Raw genomic sequence first — 18,884 nt, forward strand, 5'->3', positions numbered from 1 at the left:
CCCCCAGCTGGAGCCCGCGCCCCCCTGCACCCCAGCCTGGAGCCCCCTCACACACCCTGAACTCCTAATTTCTGTCCCCACCCCAGAGCCTGCGCTCCCAGCCAGAGCCCACACCCCAACCCCCAATTTCATCAGCATTCATGGCCCACCATACAATTTCCATACCTAGATGTGGCCCTCGGCCAAAAAGTTTGCCCACCCCTGACCAAGATGATAGTTCTGAGTGTGCCACTGAATTTTCTTCCATTCTGATTCTTTTTGGTTTGTTATAACAAAAAAGATGCATCTTATAGTGCCACCTGAATATAGGGCCTTATCCAGCAAAGACTTAAGCACATATGTAAGCTCGAACTTGTGAGTAGTCCCTCTGAAGCCAATACTCCTACTTGAGTGCTTAGTTACACATGCACTTAAGAATGTACTGGATCAGAGCAAGAGTGAAGTTGGGACCTGTCCTGTCCTCTTCTGTGACAGTGTTCTAGAATATTGAGCTTGCAACTGAAAAGTCTCTACCTCCCGTCCCCTTACATCTTGGCCTCCAACACCATTTTTTTAGTGCAAAATTCAAAAATGTGTATTTGTGCTGTCAGAAATGTGACACATTTACAGAAAAAACACAAACAGTTTCTTTCTGCAGGTGAGAAACTTACCTTTTATTTTTTGTGAATAAAAAAGTCACTATTAGGATAAGTAATTATTTTGGGGGAGGGTTGCTTTTTATTGCAAACTAGTAACAATATTGGTGAGAATCTTTTTGTACAGCTGATGTTACTGAACTTTTTTTCCCTTTACAGAGTATGGTTTAGAAGTGTTTATCTATTTCTTGACTATAATAGGCTGAACTCATCCCTTACTCAAACTCCCATTAAAGCATCCATGTGGAAAAACATAATGTGTTTCCAGTCTAAATGGCTGTCTGTCTCTAGCTCATCCTTCTGCTTCTTATCTGCTTGGCATGTTGTAGGGGAATTGCTTTTTCATAGGTCTTTAAGGCGAGAAGGGACCATTATGGTCATTTAGTGCAACTCCCTGTATATATCACAGACCATAGAACATCACCCAATATTTCCTGCATCAAGCCAGTAACTTCTGTTTGAGCTACAGAATATCTTTTAGAAAGACATCCAAGCTCTTTCTTCTTTTAAAGGTGGAGACTCCCATGATGAATATGATAGCAGGTGGTGCAGCAGCCAAACCTTTTATCACACATCACAATGACCTCAACATGGACTTGTACATGAGGATAGCTCCTGAACTATACCACAAGGTGCAGCAACTGTATAATATCCGCTTACATGCTTAACAATGATATGCAATGCTCTCACTTTCCCACAGAACAAGATTGTGCATATATTTTTGCATTATAGTGTTGTCCATATAATACTATAAACAGGTTAAGCCCAAAAACTTGGACTCTGCTATATGAATTACATAGCCTTCATTTTCTAGATATCAAGAAGTTCCCACAGGTAAGTAGATTACTAATATTTTTAATATATATGTACATGAATAAAAATTGTACTCTGGCAATGACTAATTGTTTTGGAAATGTTCTGTGGTGACTAAGTATATCTATTTGACTTAGGAATCAGTGTCAATCCTCTGTGGACAGGTAGGAGTTATTGAATCATATCTCTCACATTGGTGCTGCAACATGATTTAAAGCTACCTAAGTCTTCATGGATCTGCCTTTAACATTTGCAGTTCATTTACACTTAGGAAAAGCAAATACCTGCCAATTGTAAAACATCTCTTTAAAAAAGTGGGTTTAGACTTTGTGTTTTATATATTGGTTCTCAGTCCCAAATACTAAGGACTCCCCTTCTGTAAGTCCCCTCCCATAGCAAACCAGCCATTGGAAAGCAACAGGCAGTCACTGGGAGTTGTGTATATACAGAGGGCTTGCGAGACTGGATTCTAATTTTAGGCTGGCTCTTATTATTTCAATGAAGGGCTGCCATACAGAATTGGCAGGAAAAACTGGCAAAGATCACATCCCCATATATACTGCTTCACCTAACATATGGTGAATAGTATGGCTAATCATCCTTTGTTAGACACTTGTAATATAGAATTATTCTATAGAATAGAATAGAATAGAAAGTCACTAGGGAATAATCTGGATCTTCTTCCCAGATGCTAGTAGTTGGAGGTCTGGAGAGGGTATATGAAGTTGGACGTCAGTTCAGAAATGAAGGAATTGATCAAACCCACAATCCAGAATTTACTACGTGTGAGTTCTACATGGCTTATGCAGATTACAATGATCTCATGGACATCACTGAACAGCTGCTGTCAGGTATGTCCTTGGGTGATGATTGTATACATTCATTAATGAGTAACTTCAGTGGTTTGGGTTGGGTGAGAGTCACTCAAAGACCATAAAGGTGTGGAAAAAGGTCCATAACTTATATTTCCCAAATAAAAATGCAACCAATTAAGAAATATAAAGGGGAGGAGGGGGGATAATACTTTCTTGCTTGGATAATATTGAATAATTAGATCCAGAGAACAAGATATGAGGGGACAGGAGAGAAATTTCCCTGACTTCCCTCTTGCAAATAAATTGTTGTATATGATTATCAGGTAATGTTTGGTATCTCTTGATCAGAACAGACAATATGTTGCAAGTTATACTGCAGCTGCTTGTATAAAAGTCCAGGAATTCAGTCAGATTAAGATGACTTCTCTGACACCTCACATTTTACTTACCCTAAGGCATGGTGAAGAATGTGACAGGTGGCTACAAGATCACTTACCATCCAGATGGCCCTGAGGGAAAGGCAGTAGAAATTGACTTCACTCCTCCTTTTAAACGAGTCAGAATGATGGAAGAATTGGAGAAAGTCACGGGAGAAAAAATGCCAGCACCAGAAAGTCTGGATACTGAGGGTACATTAAATCTGTCAGGGCTTGTCTCTGGGTTTTGAATGGTGTAATGAATTAAGTAGTAAGACATTTTCATTTTAAAGTTATTTGACATTTCAATGATCACTAAAGAAATGTTTGTCTCACAGGATTGCAACTGCATGATATTCTCTCGCTTCTTGTAACAGTGTATTTCATACCATGGTTAAGTTTCACTTCTATGGTGAGGAAAGAAGTCTGTGTGTGTCTCTACCATAATACCAATATTTATCATAAAGTGTATGGTTATCCATTTAGAGTCACTTTCCCCCACTTATTTACGCCTTTCTCTTGAATATTCCTTTGAGACAGAAATGTTCTATTCTCTGCTTTCAGCCCAAAGGTGATTTCTTTTTTTTTTCTTTTTTTCTTTTTTTTTTTGTTAAAGTTCAGGAAAAAATGGGTCCACTGTGTTTGAATGATGGAAATCTGAGAAGACACTTTTGTATTGCATTGAAAAATTACTGACTACAAAAATGCCGGGCCTGGGATATGAATAGGCCTCAGTGAGGGATAAGTTGCTATTCTGGTGTTAAAGAAAAGTGATTTAGTAATGTGAAAAGGTCGTTATATGGTTGCACAAATGCACAAGTTTAATTTGCATGATTATATTAGCATGAATTACTTCCTACCCAGGTCCAGGGTGTAGCATCAGGAATACATACCAGTGTATGTTATGTGAAGTAACCTATATCTATGTGAGGACTCAGATTAGGGGGCTCTTTATTCCAGCCCTGTGGAAGAGGAGCCGTAAGGCTGGAATGAAGTAGCTGGCTTCCTGCCAGGGGAGCCCAACTCCTGGGTAGGAGTGAGGTAGACTCATAGACTTTAAGGTCAGAAGGGACCATTATGATCATCTAGTCTGACCTCCTGCACAACGCAGGCCACAGAATCTCACCCATCCACTTCTATAACAAACCCCTAACCTATGTCTGAGTTATTGAAGTCCTCAAATTGTGGTTTGAAGACCTCAAGCTGCAGAGAATCCTCCAGCAAGTGACCCGTGCTCCATGCTGCAGAGGAAGGTGAAAAACCTCCAGGGCCTTTGCCAATCTTCCCTGGAGGAAAATTCCTTCCCAACCCCAAATATGGCAATCAGCTAAACCCTGAGTATGTGGGCAAGACTCACCAGCCAGCACCCAGGAAAGAATTCTCTGTAGTAACTCAGATCCCACCCCATCTAACATCCCATCACAGACCACTGGGCATACTTACCTCCTGATAACCAATGACCAATTGCTAAATTCATTGCCAAAATTAGGCTATCCCATCATACCAGCCCCTCCATAAACTTATCAAGCTTAGTCTTAAAGCCAGACATGTCTTTTGCCCCCACTACTCCCCTTGGAAGGCTGTTCTAGAACTTCACTCCTCTAATGGTTAGAAACCTTTGTCTTGGGCAGGGATCCCGTTCCCCAATAAAGGGGGAAGGAAGAGGAGCTACCTCAGTGCATCCTATTTGACACATGCTTCTGGCTCTAAAGGGAATAGCAATTCTTCTTGGAACTTGTCCTGTGAAACAAATTTTGAGATGCTGGTGAAAACTGCTAAGAGTTCACAGACTATCAGGGTAGGAAGGGACCTTAGGAGATCATCTAGTCCAACCCCCTGCTCAAAGTAGGGCTAATCCCCAAGCAGATTTTTACCCCAGTTCCCTAAATGGTCCCCTCAAGGATTGAACTCACAACCCTGGGTTTAGCAGGCCAATGCTCAAACCACTGAACTATCCCTTCCTGCAAGACCTTAGCCCCTGGAGGTTGTGTTAATAGTTTCTGCTGTTTGCTCACACTGGTTTCCTCATTCTATTAGAATCATTTGGTGGATGGATTTCTCTGTTCAGAGCTAACTCTTAAAGCAAAAAAAAAGTGGTGGTTCATGTGAAATAACACGAATAGAAACACATGTGCAATGAGATTTAATGGAGTGTGGGGGAATAAAAGCTTATGCATATAAAAGGAGTGAGCCAAGGATGAAGGAAAAGATCAACAATGGGTGGAACACTGGATAAGGGGGGAGAGAGAGAAGAAATACAGGTGTGGCTGTTAGAGGAAAGGGTGGGCATAAGAGATTGGTGGGAAAAAATAGGGAATGATGGGAGGTGGCAGAAATCCTGGAGTAGTGGGAAGAGGTGAACTTCAGGCAAAAGAAGAGGTGGTTGGGAAGAGTATAAGGAACACGAGAGAAGTGTCTTTGTAGGATACCTTACGTAGGTACACTGGGGAAGAGGAATAGTCATGGCTTATACAGATGGTTCTTGTAAGTGGGGTGGACAGGAAGGTGGCTGACAGAAGAGCTCCTTTCTAGTTGGGGGGCTCCTCTTCCACAGGGCTGGAATAAAGAGCCCCCTAATCCGAGTCCTCACATTCTCAGTCATTGCTTCCTGTCCCTTTTAGCTTTTGTTCTCCCACATTCTGACCTAGCAGTGGTGTAAAAGGAAACAAGAGTTGTACACAGCCCTTGATCTAAATGTCCATTGTTATGCAAGGAAAGCAACTGGCCATGTCTAGAGGATAGATATATTTCTCTGTTTGCAACTGGCTCGTGTTATGAAATGCAGGCTAATGGACAAATTGAATACAAAGCTACAATTCTCTCAAGCTCCTCTCCTGACGTAACGCTAATGAAGCATAGCGGAACTTTAAGGATGAATTCAGCCATATGTTTAGCGTCTATGCATGGGAGCTATTAGAACACATCAGTATGGCTGAAATTACAGAGTTTTCAATGGAACACAGAGCTATCACTGTACAATTAAGATTGCAAATGCAGTACAACCTGGTTTATATCCAAAAAAGTGCAAGGAAAACACATTTGGATAAATGGAGGTCAAGTAAATTAGAGGGAGCAACTTAAGAAACCAATTCATGCTGGGGAACGTAATTGTGATTCAAATAAAAGGCAGTTGTGATTAAGTGGAGGTTGGATGAACATGATTATTCTGTAAAGGTTTTCAAGAATGTTAGCAGGCGAGGTGATTTAAGATGAGGGAGCAGAAACATGAGCGTGTTCTGGAACTAGAGAAGAATTGGAATTAACTCATTGCACAAGGACAGTTCAACTTCTCTACACTTGTGTTAACACCTCTCCAGTTAGCCTAGCTCTAATGAGAGTGGTCTCACTGTGAAATAACACATGGATTGCACAATTGGTATTAGCAGCACAGAGTAGCTGTTCCCTGCCTGCCCACCTTCCAGCATTACTTGCCCCAGCATCAGCAGCACTCAGACTTCAACCTACCCTCATTGTTGGGCCAGCTAGAACAGGAGTTTAAGATTTTTTTTGGTAGGCAGGAGTCAGATTAGGGGCAACACTCACATTATAGCTCGAGCTAACACTGCAGGGAAGACCAACCCTTGAAATTCAGTTGTCTCGGGGAACTAGTGATATGGTATAGGGTCATTCAGCTCAGTCAGAGATTCAGATGGAGCCTGGAATCCAAGTGACAGAAGAGAGTTGTCTCTATATCAGATGACAGTGGTGCAGTGGCCTATCTGAATAAATTGGAGTCTTTTTGGATAGGCTATGGTATTGCAGAAACTGCTGTCTTAATCAACTAAAATGTGAAATTAAATAAGGTGTAACTGTAAACTAAACCTGTCCTAACCTACCTTATGTACAATGAAATTTAATTAGCTAAAATAAATTAAAGGTAAAGTTTAAAAAGGGGTATTTAAAAACGGGCGGCTCTAGGGGTGCAAAACAAATACCGTAAAAAAAAATTAAACAAAAAAAAAAAAAAAAAAAAAAAAACATAAAAAAACATTAAAAACATAGCAAGAATCAAAAACAAATCGTGTCTGTCTAAATTGGAAAAGGTTCTTTGATTCTTTAGGTCTTTGGAAAGGGACAAACAAATCCGTGGGGGATAGTGTGGTGGGGATAGTGTACTTAGATTTCAAGCCTTTTGAAAAGGTCCTCTCCAAAAAGCTCTTACGTAAATTAAGCTGTCAAAGGATAATTCATGGATTGAGAACTGGAAAGGAGACAGGAAAGGGGGAAGGGGAATTAGGTTAGGGAATTAAGAATGGGGGGTAAGTATGGAGTGGGAGAGGCAAGGAGGGGGGTGTAGGGGGGTGTTCTAGGATCCCAATCAAATCCCTAATCCTATAAAATTAAAAGAGAAAGGGAGCTGCAGATGATACTAAAACTAAACTAGTGAACAAGAGATACAGAGAAGAAAAAGATCAGAAGAAAGAAAACAAAACTAAGAAAAAAAAAAACAAAATGGCAAAACAAATGGATAAAAAAATAAAATAATAATAAAAAAAAATGTAAAAAAATAAAAAAAAAATACACCAAAAAAACATACAACAAATTGGCATACAACATGATGGCTACAGATTTAAAAATATGGTGGAGTTATCTGAAGATTCTCTCTGAAGTGTGCACGCAGTGTGCAAAGAGGCAAAAAAAAAGCAGGAAGGATCAAAAGAATCAAAAAAGGGGATAGAGAATAAAGAGAAGAATATATTATTGCCCTATATTATATCGCATCATACCCGCAGATGTGTGTGTGTGTGTGTAGTCTCTCTCTCCTCAAAAAAAAAAAACTCTAAAAAAAGAAAAGAAAGAAGAAAAAGAAAAATGAAAAGATTTTAGAGAGAGTCCAGGTGAGGAAAGAGAAAAGAGAAAAGGACTAGACTCTTCAGAAAAAGAAAAGAGAAGGGGAGGGGATAGAGATAGTATATAAAATCATAATATGATGTTGAAAGTGGATAAGGAAAAAAGTTTTTTTTTTATTTATATACATAATACAGGGTCAAGGGTCAAAAAAAATTAATAGGCAGCAGCAAAAAAAAAAAAAAAAAAGTTCTTTCTTCATCTTGCACAGTCAACTTTGGAACTCCTTACCTGAGGAGAGAGAGGAAGAGGCTAGGACTATACAATTAAAAAAAAAAAGGGACTGGATAAAATTCATGGTGGCTAAGTATGGCTATTATTAGCCAGGATGGGGATAGAATAGTGTCCCTCTGTCTCCTCTGTCAGAGGGATGGATGGGGATGCAGGAGAGATCATTTGATCATTGCCTGTTAGGTTCACTCCCTCAGGGGCACCTGGCATTGGCCACTGTCGGTAGACAGATACTGGGCTAGATGGACCTTTGGTCTGACCCGGTACGGCCTTTCTTATGTTCTTATTATGTTATGTTAGCACCTTTGCCCTTTCAGCTGAGATTCTCAACAAAGAGTGCATAGGAGTGGAGATTGCCTTACACAGTCTCCCCTGACCTCCACGCTGGGGCAGAGTTCCACTGGCGGATGTGGGGGGAATTGGAGGCAGCTGTTGCCCATGATGTACTTGGTCTGTGGATAGATAGATAAATGTTTGGACATGACAGATCTGGCCTGAAAATCTGACACTTTTCACTAATTTTAAATTCCCTAACACTTCCCTTTTCTAGCTCCTGTTCCTATCTCCTTTATGGAGACAATTACAAGCTTATTTATTGGGCGGTTTCCAGAGCTTGTATTTTTCTGTTATGTCAAAATTTAAATTGTAAACAACAGTTGATACTGAATGTTGAGAGGAAATGTACCTTTCTTTTGTTCCATTGCAAACAAAATTCATTCGTAACTGAGCTCCTTTATTGACACACGGTTATAATTATTTTCATTTACAGAAGCCCAAAAGTTCCTTGACAAGCTATGTGTGAAGAAGGGAATCCAATGTTCTCCTCCTCGGACTACAGCAAGACTTCTAGATAAGGTTTTCTTGTTTTTTTTGTTTTTATGTATCATTTTTGCTACATTTTCCTACTTTTGGTTACATAATACTTAAAAAATCTTAATATGCTAGGCTGTGTGTATTGGGGTGACATCAATTCATATTTCTGTATGGTTCTTTATATACTGTGTATATATAAATGTCAGCTCTACATATTAAATATACATATATAAAAGCTTGGTTGAGATTTTACTGAAACTTGATCAAAGATATTTTCATCATATGGTTCTTCTAGAACAGAGGTGGGCAAACTATGGCCCGCGGGCCACATCTGGCCCGCGGGACCATTCTGCATAGCCCTGGAGCTTCTGGTCTGGGAGGCTAGCCCCCGGCCCCTCCCCTGCTGTCCTCCCTCCCCTGCGGCCTCAGTTCACTGCGCCGTGGGCGCAATGCCCTGGGCAGTGGGGCTGTGAGCTCCTGGGGTAGAGGGCAGGGGAGTTCGGGGGTGGTTAGAGGCTGGGGGTCTGGATAGGGGTGGGGGCGGTCAGAGGGCAGGGAACAGGGGGGTTGAGTGGGGTCAGGGGTTCCGGGGGTCATCCGGGAGAAGGGATGGTTGGATAGGGCATTGGTCCATGGGGGGCAGTCAGGAATGAGAGGAGGGGTTGGATGGGGCAGCAGGGGGCATTCAGGGTGGGGCTTCCGGGGGTGGTCAGGGGACAGAGAGAAGAGGTGGTTGGATCTTGGCAGTTGGAAGGAGGTGGGGGTTGGATGAGGTGGTTGGATCTTGGGGGCAGTCAGGAAGGAGGTGGGGTTGGATGAGGCAGCGGGGGCAGTTAGGGGCGGGAGGTCTGGGGCGGCCAGGGGACAGACAGCAGGGGAGTGGATGGGGCAGGGACCTCCGGGGGCTGTCAGGGGGTGAGAAGCAGGGGGGGTCGCGGGTCAGGCCACACCTGGCTGTTTGGGGAGGCACAGCCTCCCCTAACTGGCCCTCCATACAATTTCTGAAACCCAATGCGGCCCTCAGGCCAAAAAGTTTGCCTGCCCCTGTTCTAGAAGATCTTTTAGAGGTGTTTTAGTTAGCTTGGAATGGATGTCAATAATTTCAGAATTATTCTGGTGTATTCAACTGTATGTTTGACAACATTCTAAGTAGCCTAGACAGTGTGTACACTGTGGTCCTACATGCATATAATATACTAGTAACTAAGTAGAGTGATTAGAGCTGTGGTTTTTAAAGATGAGGTTTTTCAAATGTGAGTCGTGTGCTTAACTGCCTGAGATCCATTTGAAAACTTCAGAATATTAGAATGGATTATAGATTTCTTTTTTCCTTTTGTTCCCACTATTGAGGAGAAATAATGATATCTCTTCTGAAGCTTAGCTTCTCCCCAACTCCACTCACAGTGATCAAATTGTGAGGTCTCTACTCCAGTCTCATCTTCTGAAGACCTTATTGCCATCTTTGATGGAGTCAAGTGACCCTTATCTTTGAGTCTTTCTACCCAGTAGTCTTTGAACTCTGTGTTCTCCTGGTTCTACTACTGCTTTAATGTATTTTCAGTGTTAACTTTCATAGCTCCTCATCCTTTCATGTTTTCTGTCAGCTTCCCTCTTACAATGAGCCCTAAAAGTGGGGTTGGACTCAATGTCCACCCCAATATGCCTCCAAAGTGATTTTAGGGCCTATCAATATCCCTGAAACTAGTTGGCCCTGGTAAAATTAGAATAATCTCTCAAATATTGGGATGAATGGAAATCGTACTGGTGCCATCTGGGATAATAAGATGACACTGAGAACAAAATGAAATGCAAGTAAAAGGGAAAAACAGAAGTCTTGTCTCTTTGCAGTTGGTAGGGGAGTTTATTGAAGTTTCCTGCATCAACCCCACATTCATTTGTGACCATCCCCAGATCATGAGTCCTCTGGCTAAATGGTAGGTAACTTCAGTGCAAGCGGTGGATTTTTAAACTTCAGCTAACCATATATTCAATTCATTTCAGGGTTCAGTAAATTGTGACTTCTGTTCACATTGTTGTTTTGTATCGTATAAAAGTTAGTCAGCTGCTGGTGCTGTAGTTAAGGTTTTTGAGTTCCAGCAAAATGAATCCCCTCAAGATACATTACTTTCATGGACCCACACTCAGTGACAATTACGGTACGTAAGGACATACGACTCAGATTTTCAAACAGTTGTTTACATGCATGCAATTTAGGTCATTAATATGTCAAAGTAATGTGATTGTTCCCAGAAACCAGCTACATAGATATCTACCTGTACTATCCTCACACTTATTTGCACCTACAAAACTGAGGGCACAAAAGTGGAAGTCTGGTTAAGGCCAGGATGCAAATTTTAAATAATCCATAATACATTTTTCTGGAGAAACAGCCATTTTCATAGACACTCTTTCATCCCCTGAAAGAGAGAAAAGTGGTTGTTGCAGGGAAGAAAAAAAATCATAACTAACTCTAGAAAATGTTTAATTTCCATGACAATTTCACTGTTTTGGCTCTGATTTGCTGGTAGTGAGTTTTTTTCTTTTCACAGCTCTAATAAGTATGAAATAGTTTTTCTTCAGAAAATAAGTGGCATATGGTATAATTAAGTGGCTTTCTACAGAACTAGGGGAAAGATGTTTGAAAACGAAGTCAAAACCCTAAATTGTTTGTATGGGTTGAACTCTTTATTGGAATTTTTTTATCCCAATCTGCAGCAGGACACCAAAATGTTAAATTGTTCCTCATAATTTGTCTTTCTAACTAGGCATCGTTCAAAGAAAGGCCTGAGTGAACGTTTTGAACTTTTTGTGATGGAGAAGGAGATTTGCAATGCTTACACTGAGCTCAATGATCCAATGAGGCAGAGAGAGCTTTTTATGGACCAATCGAAGGTAACATCTTTCAAAATTACAACAGTATGAACTAAAATATTATATTTAAGAGCAATGACCGCAAGCTCTTGCCTTGAAAACTAACAGACACAAGGCAATATGTTGTTGAGCCAAATGCTGAATTGATCTATATTCTCTGCACTACACCTGAATTATTGGTTGGGCTACATTTGCTGTGCTTAACTCAGAGGAGGTTTTCTTCTAAATGTTCATCTACTTTCAATTGGGTTTGGGTAAGATATAATTTTTAAAAAATCCTTTGAATCTTTTATTTGTCATCTGTCTGATTTAAAAACCCTGTGGTATTACGGAAGCATGGTTAAAGATGGATTTTCTTTTCACATCCACAGACACTTTTGTCTACATTTATGTTGCATGTTATTAGCTTTTTCAGAAGGCAGGAAAAAGTGGTTTTCTCTAAAAACCCAAATTATAAAGAAAAATGTTATTCAATTTCAATTATTTTTTCTTTCTTTTGCTAGTGCCAATGCTTCTAGGTAGTGATTGGCTGCAGAAGGGAAGGTTTAAATGTAGTGCTTAGTCAGTTCTTCAAAATGTTTTGAGCCCATGACACTCATTACCAGTTACCTTTTTTTTTTTTAAGGGGTCCACAGCAGAAATCATATTGAGCTTTTTGACTCCCTAGCCATATTGTATTTGTGTGACCCTCCCACATGATGCTGCCCTTGGCTAACATTTCCATTCTGAGACTTGGAGGTGGAGTGTGGTGACTGAGCATACCACATTTAGATGCCTTGTCTATTCCCCAGTAAAGTCTGCTCTATGGAAGTACCTGAAGTATCTGATAACTTTACATCCAGGGGTTAAGAATCTTCCCTGCTTAAACAGGACACTTTAGCCAACTGGAAAGTAACTAGTATTACATGGCGAATTGTCTAGCAGAAGGCTTTCCTCTGGGATTAAATTATCAAGAGTATTTCCTGGAGCCATGGGGTTTAGGGCTTCTGCCCCACAGGTTTGAAAATGTTTATCAGCACAATGCTCCAAACAGCTCCAGCTGACTTTAAGCCCAGGTTTTCCTATAGTGAATGACAATCTTGTATCCTGCCATCAGCCTAAGAAGTAATTCACTCTTGGTCACAACCAAAGCTCTGCCCTTCTGAGCTGCTGCTAAGGTGATATTACTTATATATTTTTAAGAATTTTTTTTTATCTTGGGGAGAAGCTAAATGTAGGTCTTACACCTCTGTTTGAAGAACACATGTTTATATAGACCCATAAGGACTGCAGCTCTGCTACTCAACTGCATCTCAGGCAAGGAGAGACAGAGACAACAGCTACCCAGACTGAATCAATAAACACCAGCCTCTTCCCTGCTGACAGAAAATGCTGCAGCTTCAGCAGCATGTGTCAGTAGAATGTCAGGGTGTTACTTGGGACATTCAGCAGCACTAAATATAGCTGGTACTGCCACATCTTTTACCATTGAGTTACAAGTGCCTAGAGGCTTGCCAGATACTTGAAATACTGTATGTTCATATTGTTTTGGGGCCTTAGGCTAAAGCAGCAGGTGATGAAGAAGCCATGAGTATTGATGAAAACTTCTGCACAGCATTGGAATATGGACTTCCTCCTACTGCCGGCTGGGGAATAGGAATTGACCGTCTTGCCATGTTCCTCACAGACTCCAACAACATTAAGGTGGGTTAGGCTGTAATTAGAAAAAAGCAAAAGGTAGCTAAGTAGTTTTTATGCCTATGGTTACTGTTCTGCTATTTTTTTCCATAAAAGGCAAAATATTATTTTGCTTCCCTGCAGCTCTTTGCTGTTTGTAAAGCAGGCAGAAATGAGGATGCAGAATAGGTTTAAAATGTCCTGTACTGCAACTTTCCCCTACCTGCGAGGGGTGTCCTATGCATCCTTACTGCAAGTGCTGCTGCTTAGGGCATGTTTGTATATGCCTCAGCTTTCCCCTTCATAATGAATGATGTGGTGGAAAGAGCAGCCACACTGCTGTGAAGCCCAGTCTCACTCTGGCAGCCACCTAGCAGCTTCCAAGTATCTCCGCCCAGGAAAAAAGTGAGATGTGGCAGTTGCAACAGAGGTACAGCTCGATCATGTTGGGGGTGGATCGAATCAAAAAAAGTTTGGAACCCCTGCCCCATCTCTTTCTTTGTGTATTCTACAGCTCCCTGAAAAGCAGTACAGTACGTAAAGCTCTGTACTTCAGTATTAGACACCTACAGCTTCTTGCAGTAAATTACAATAGGTCACTAGCATTAAGGTCAAATTCAAAAAGCACTTATCCATATATTTTAGAAGTATCTCTCCCTCCCCCAGTACCTAACAAACCAGGTATGGTCTGTCTCTGTACCCTCATCTGGGCCAAATGTGGCTGCCCTTTGAAGGGTCATACAAAACAACTATATTACTTTGCAGTACCTCTTTTGACAACTGTATTTGTAGCACTCATCCTTAACTAGGGGGCACGTGACTGGGCATTGAGGCAAATACCAATGCCAGTCCAGACTATGAATTAGGAGAGCAGGAGTTGTCAGTGTAACTATAACTTAATGGAGGTGCCTTAACTCTGCATCTCCAGCCAATCATGCTGAGATGCTTAGAGAATTTAAAGGGCCTTCAATTCCAATGTACAATGTCCAGCATTCAGAAGACCCAGGGCCTGATTCTCACTTACACAAAGGCTTTCTTACATTGATCTGTAAGTAAATGATATTTACTCCCTCTTTAGGACTCCTTTACTACTAGAACAGGATAAAAGGGCCTTGATTGTGAATAAGAATAAGGTTGAGAGTTTGCTTTATCAAATTAACTGAAGTGAATCTAAAGCCAATAATTAGCGTTGCCAATTCTTGCAATCTTATTGCAAGTCTTGTGAGAGTTGATGTTTAACTTCCCTAAACAGACGAGCGTTTAGGTGAGACTCTCAGCTTTCTTCTTCTTTTTTCCCCCCTCAAGTTTCTAGCCCTTACGGTTGCAGAAAGAAACTTGAAAAAGTGACCCAAGTGCACTGAAAAGGCTCAAAAATGGAAAGACTAATAAGAACACAACATTTTTTTAATCTCATTTTTAATCTAGTTTCATTACTTTTTGGGACCTTACTCAAGATTTTTTTCAAAGTTTTGGGTTTGGCAACACTGACTTGTGGTGTATGTGTTTTCCCCACCCTGCTTTAGGAAGTGCTATTCTTCCCAGCAATGAAGCCCATTGAAAACAAACCTCAGTTGGAGAAACAAGAGAACTGAAGTGCAGTTTAGAGGTAAAGGGTGAAGAACTAACCTAATGGCAGAATTTCACATGGAAATTTACAAGAACGTTGAGACAACTTGTTAAAGAAAAATATATTAATACAGTTACTCTACTGCAAAAATGTGGCATTTTACTATCTAGACTAACAACATAGTGACACATTTTGTAAACGGAAAGTACTGTATAGGGGAAAACCCTTTTTCAAGGTAGAATGCACAGTCATGCCAACTGCATGTGCCTAATGTTTTTCCTTTGCTATGGCTATTTGCTCTGTCCTAGTACATACAAAACCCTTGGAGAGCAGGTCTCTTGTAAATGTCAATACTGTGCCTGCTCATAAGAATGGAACAGATAGGCACAAGCAGGGAAACATTATATGCAACACTGAAGCTTGCACAAGAATATTATGTCTTACTAGTTTACTTTTTATTGCTGTCGTGATAATGAGTGATTTGAAGATTCTGAAATAAAGCAGAATGTTAAAAGTTGGGGAGATGGTGTGAAAGATGCTGACTGCATTACTTTCAGTGAAGTGACGTGAGAGATGAATTTGGACCATTGCCTTTATTCTTGAAAGTGACCCTTTCAAGATTGACAAGCAGGTATTTTTACCTACCATAGCAGTCATTAAAGTTACCACATGGTGGAATCTCAACTTCCATAATTATCCCCTATACTTGGAATAGGAAAGCTGTAGAAACAGCTGGCAAAAGTTCATTTTAATGGCTTCTGCTATAGGTAAAATTGAATTGTGGGGTTCTTAGCCTTGATGAGCTTCCTTTAAGGAACAAAGGAAATGAGTCCAACTTCTAAGGATAAGTCCAGTAAAGGAGATTACTTCAACTACCTTTCCTCTTTAATATTGTAGGACCAACATGGCTACAACAATCCTGCAAACAACTTATTCTTTGTCATTCCACTGAAGTTCACTGATGTTAATTTGGTTTGGTCAGTCTTGGTTGATATTACTAACCTTGTAATCTGCCTCTTGTCTTCAACATAACCAACCTCTGTTTCATATAACTAAGTAAAGACTCAAATGCTTTAATATTAATCAGATTTGTATCAATAGCTGCACATCTATGATTTGTGTCCATTATTTTCTATTAGCAATATACAATATATATAACTGTTGTGATGGATTTGGGGTTACTATGTATTAATTCATGAATGCGATATGGTTGTGCAATTGCTGTAAGTGTAAGGGATGTTTTCTAACTAGTGTTAAGTGAAAAGGGGCTGTTCAATTTCATTTCCTGCTTGTTTTTGCTATAACTAGACATAAGATACCTTCCAGTAAACCACTTCAGGGTGGCTAACAAACAGGACTGGGGGACTGCCTTGGCCTGCCTGCTGCCCTGGCTTTATTTAGGACTTATCTTATCATGCCTAAGGACTAGGAAGGAAGCTAAATTAAACAATTTTAATTTTTGCTAAGGTATTTAGCTATTTTGGTATTTTTTAATATCTTTTACCCTTTCCAATTGTCTTCTTAGAAGAGAAAGGGGGAGGGTCTGGGGTCTGTATTGAGAATTGCACAGGAACACTTTTTCAAGAAGAAGAAGTTGAAGTTGTTAATACCATTATAGGAAAAAATAGGAATCGAGTAATCAAAAATCAATTTAAAAATTAAAAGGTGTACAGTGTTGTAAAATCACTGGTCACAGCTCCCACCACACAGAACTGCAGACAGAACTGCAGAAAGAAGCTAAGAGACTGCTGCTGAGGGCTGGTTAACAAACAAACAAGGATCTGTAACACAGGTCCGGGTCTAGAAGTGGGAGAATCACATAACTATAGCTAGAGAGTGTAAGAATAGAAAGTTTGCTTTCTTTGGGGTGCCCTGAAGCCCTTGAGAGGAGAGGATGGGGAAACATCTAACCCTGCACCCTGACAAGTACATCTTCAACAAATAAATACAATAACAAAGTTTACTTTCTTTTAGTCCTGTATGGGGAGATTTTGGCAACCCAGTAAACCCCTAAACCACTATGGCTTATTGCTAAAAAAGCAGCCTCAGTCATCAGCTCCAAGGCACCCAGGGCAGGAGGGGGGGTTTTTGGGGCAAAGGGGCCCCTGACCCCCATGTGGAGTGATATTGTGTTTGTGTTTTGGTTACATGCTGTGCTGTGATGATGTGGCCCAGCAGCCGCCTCAGAGAGGCGCGAACCTCAACAGTGGATGTTTACACATGCATTTACACAGGAAAGTCTATGGGGGTCTCAAGGCTGCAAACTCTGAAAAAACCCACACCTGGTTAATCAATCAGAAGGAACCTCTTGCTTGACCATTGAAACTGCTTACTTGACAAGTTTTCTTTAAGGACATATATTATTCTATTGTATAAATAAGGGGAAAAGAAAAAGGTTGTTGGACCTGGTTTGGGGACTCTCTGACTCTCCTCTTCTGGATACATCTTGGTCCCCCCACCCGGGCAGATTTGGCCACTGGAAGTCTGCCGCTGTGTCACTCGAGAACCACACTCAGCTTTGGTAATTATCAAGGGTTGGGGGTGTTTTACTAACCTGTTGAGGACATGTGTTAACTGTTTGTGACTAAGTAAAGTTTAGCTTTAAGTGAAACCACCCTTGTGTTGTCCTGTATGTGCCAGCCAGCTATCGATCAGACAGCCGTGTTTCCCCTGATTTATTTGCTGACACCACCTCGCACACAGTAAAAGTTACCAAGAGCTTTGGTAGAACCCGGGGTAACAGTCCTGCCTGAGGTTTTGTTTTGCTGTGGAGTTTATATATCATGACTATTAAATACTCCTTTTCTGTTAGCTGTGGACTTTATAAAAATAGCCACATCAGTGTTTATATTTGTTCAGTATCGCTTTCTCTTCATTTTCTTTCCTGAGACTTTCAACCTGTATTGTCATGCCAAAAGAAATATATACAACTTCTGTAGGAAAGAACCCAGGACATCAGGGGTTGAGGTATAACCATTCATTTAAGATTTAGTTTAACAAATTAAAAGTTAAGAAAATAGCACACCGCTTAGTAAATTCTGATTTTTTTTCCCATTAAACTATTTTGGACTTTATCTTTAAATCTGTTACTTCATGATTTTTTAAAGTCGTGCGCACCTCATGGGATGCATTCTTGGCCTCCTTTGCAAAAGCATGGAAACCCTGGGAGCCTAGCTTTATGTTCTAGTTTTTAAATTATGTTTTGGTAACAAATTTTTAAACTGGACAACATGGACACCAGTTTTCCAGCACTAGAATTCAACAAACTGGCATTTATGGAGTATATTTGGGGCAGTAAATTGTTTCATTGGAATTATTTCCCTATGTTTTCCCAAAGGACCATCAACCTAGTCAGCTCATGGTACTGTTTACACGCACAAACTGCCCTATTCCCTTTTGTGCACTTGGTTTGAACTCTGTAGTATGATGTGGATATACCTGTATCCTGATATAATGCGACCCGATATAACACGAATTTGGATATAACATGGTAAAGCAGTGCACCGGGGTGGGATGGTGGGGGGATTGTGCGCTCCGGAGGATCAAAGCAAGTTCAATATAACGCAGTTTCACCTATAATGCGGTAAGATTTTTTGGCTCCCGAGGACAGTGTTATATAGGGGTAGAGGTGTGTAACATTTATACTTTGTCTTAGTCATTTTCAGTGGGTTTCTAATTATGGGATAGTATATGCTCCTTCAACTAGTAAAATAACCATGAAAAAATTCAGTATGAGTTTTATACAAACCTCTAATATACTTACAGTGTTGCGGGGACAATACTCCAGACTGCTGCCCATGGCAAGTGTCTGTGGCCACTATGCCTAGTGGCTAGAGCCAGTGATAAAGTCATCCAACTGCAAGAGTTTTGGCTGCCTGGCTTAGCAGCTAGAGCCAGTGGCGGTGTCGCCCAAGGGCGAGAGCCGATGGTTGGGGGTAGGGGAACCTGAGCCCATCCTGCTGCACCAGGTTCCAACCCAGGACCCTTCAAAACAATGGTCCAGATACATGGCCTAAGGGTGGATGCCCTTATGCCTGTTCCCTGGGTCACTTTCTACCTGATTCTGTTTGTCCATCTGTGCGACAGGTCTGTCTTGGGGTTGCCCTCACTGTCTTTTCAGGTCATGCTCCAAAGCATCTTTCCTTATCTGCAGAAATGCATCACCCTCAGCCTCCACTGTTGAAAGGCTTGCAGCAGCTTGACTGTGAGGCCTGGGCCT

General features: G+C 40.9%; 1 protein-coding gene across 1 annotated transcript in view; it reads left to right on the forward strand.

Moving 5' to 3' along the window:
* Positions 1 to 16,007, forward strand: part of LOC120399234 (lysine--tRNA ligase-like) — a 38,189-nt gene extending 22,182 nt beyond the window's left edge. Inside the window, exons 7-15 of the mRNA XM_039527311.1 lie at positions 1,148 to 1,267; positions 2,137 to 2,299; positions 2,719 to 2,892; positions 8,528 to 8,613; positions 10,420 to 10,505; positions 11,337 to 11,463; positions 12,982 to 13,125; positions 14,622 to 14,704; positions 15,563 to 16,007. Of these exons, the coding sequence (XP_039383245.1) occupies positions 1,148 to 1,267; positions 2,137 to 2,299; positions 2,719 to 2,892; positions 8,528 to 8,613; positions 10,420 to 10,505; positions 11,337 to 11,463; positions 12,982 to 13,125; positions 14,622 to 14,690 (969 nt within the window). The 3' untranslated portion in view covers positions 14,691 to 14,704; positions 15,563 to 16,007. The remainder of the gene's footprint in view (positions 1 to 1,147; positions 1,268 to 2,136; positions 2,300 to 2,718; positions 2,893 to 8,527; positions 8,614 to 10,419; positions 10,506 to 11,336; positions 11,464 to 12,981; positions 13,126 to 14,621; positions 14,705 to 15,562) is intronic.
* The last annotated feature ends 2,877 nt before the right edge of the window (positions 16,008 to 18,884 follow it).

This window comes from Mauremys reevesii, linkage group 2, assembly GCF_016161935.1.
Source record: "Mauremys reevesii isolate NIE-2019 linkage group 2, ASM1616193v1, whole genome shotgun sequence".
Classification (NCBI taxonomy): domain Eukaryota; kingdom Metazoa; phylum Chordata; order Testudines; family Geoemydidae; genus Mauremys; species Mauremys reevesii.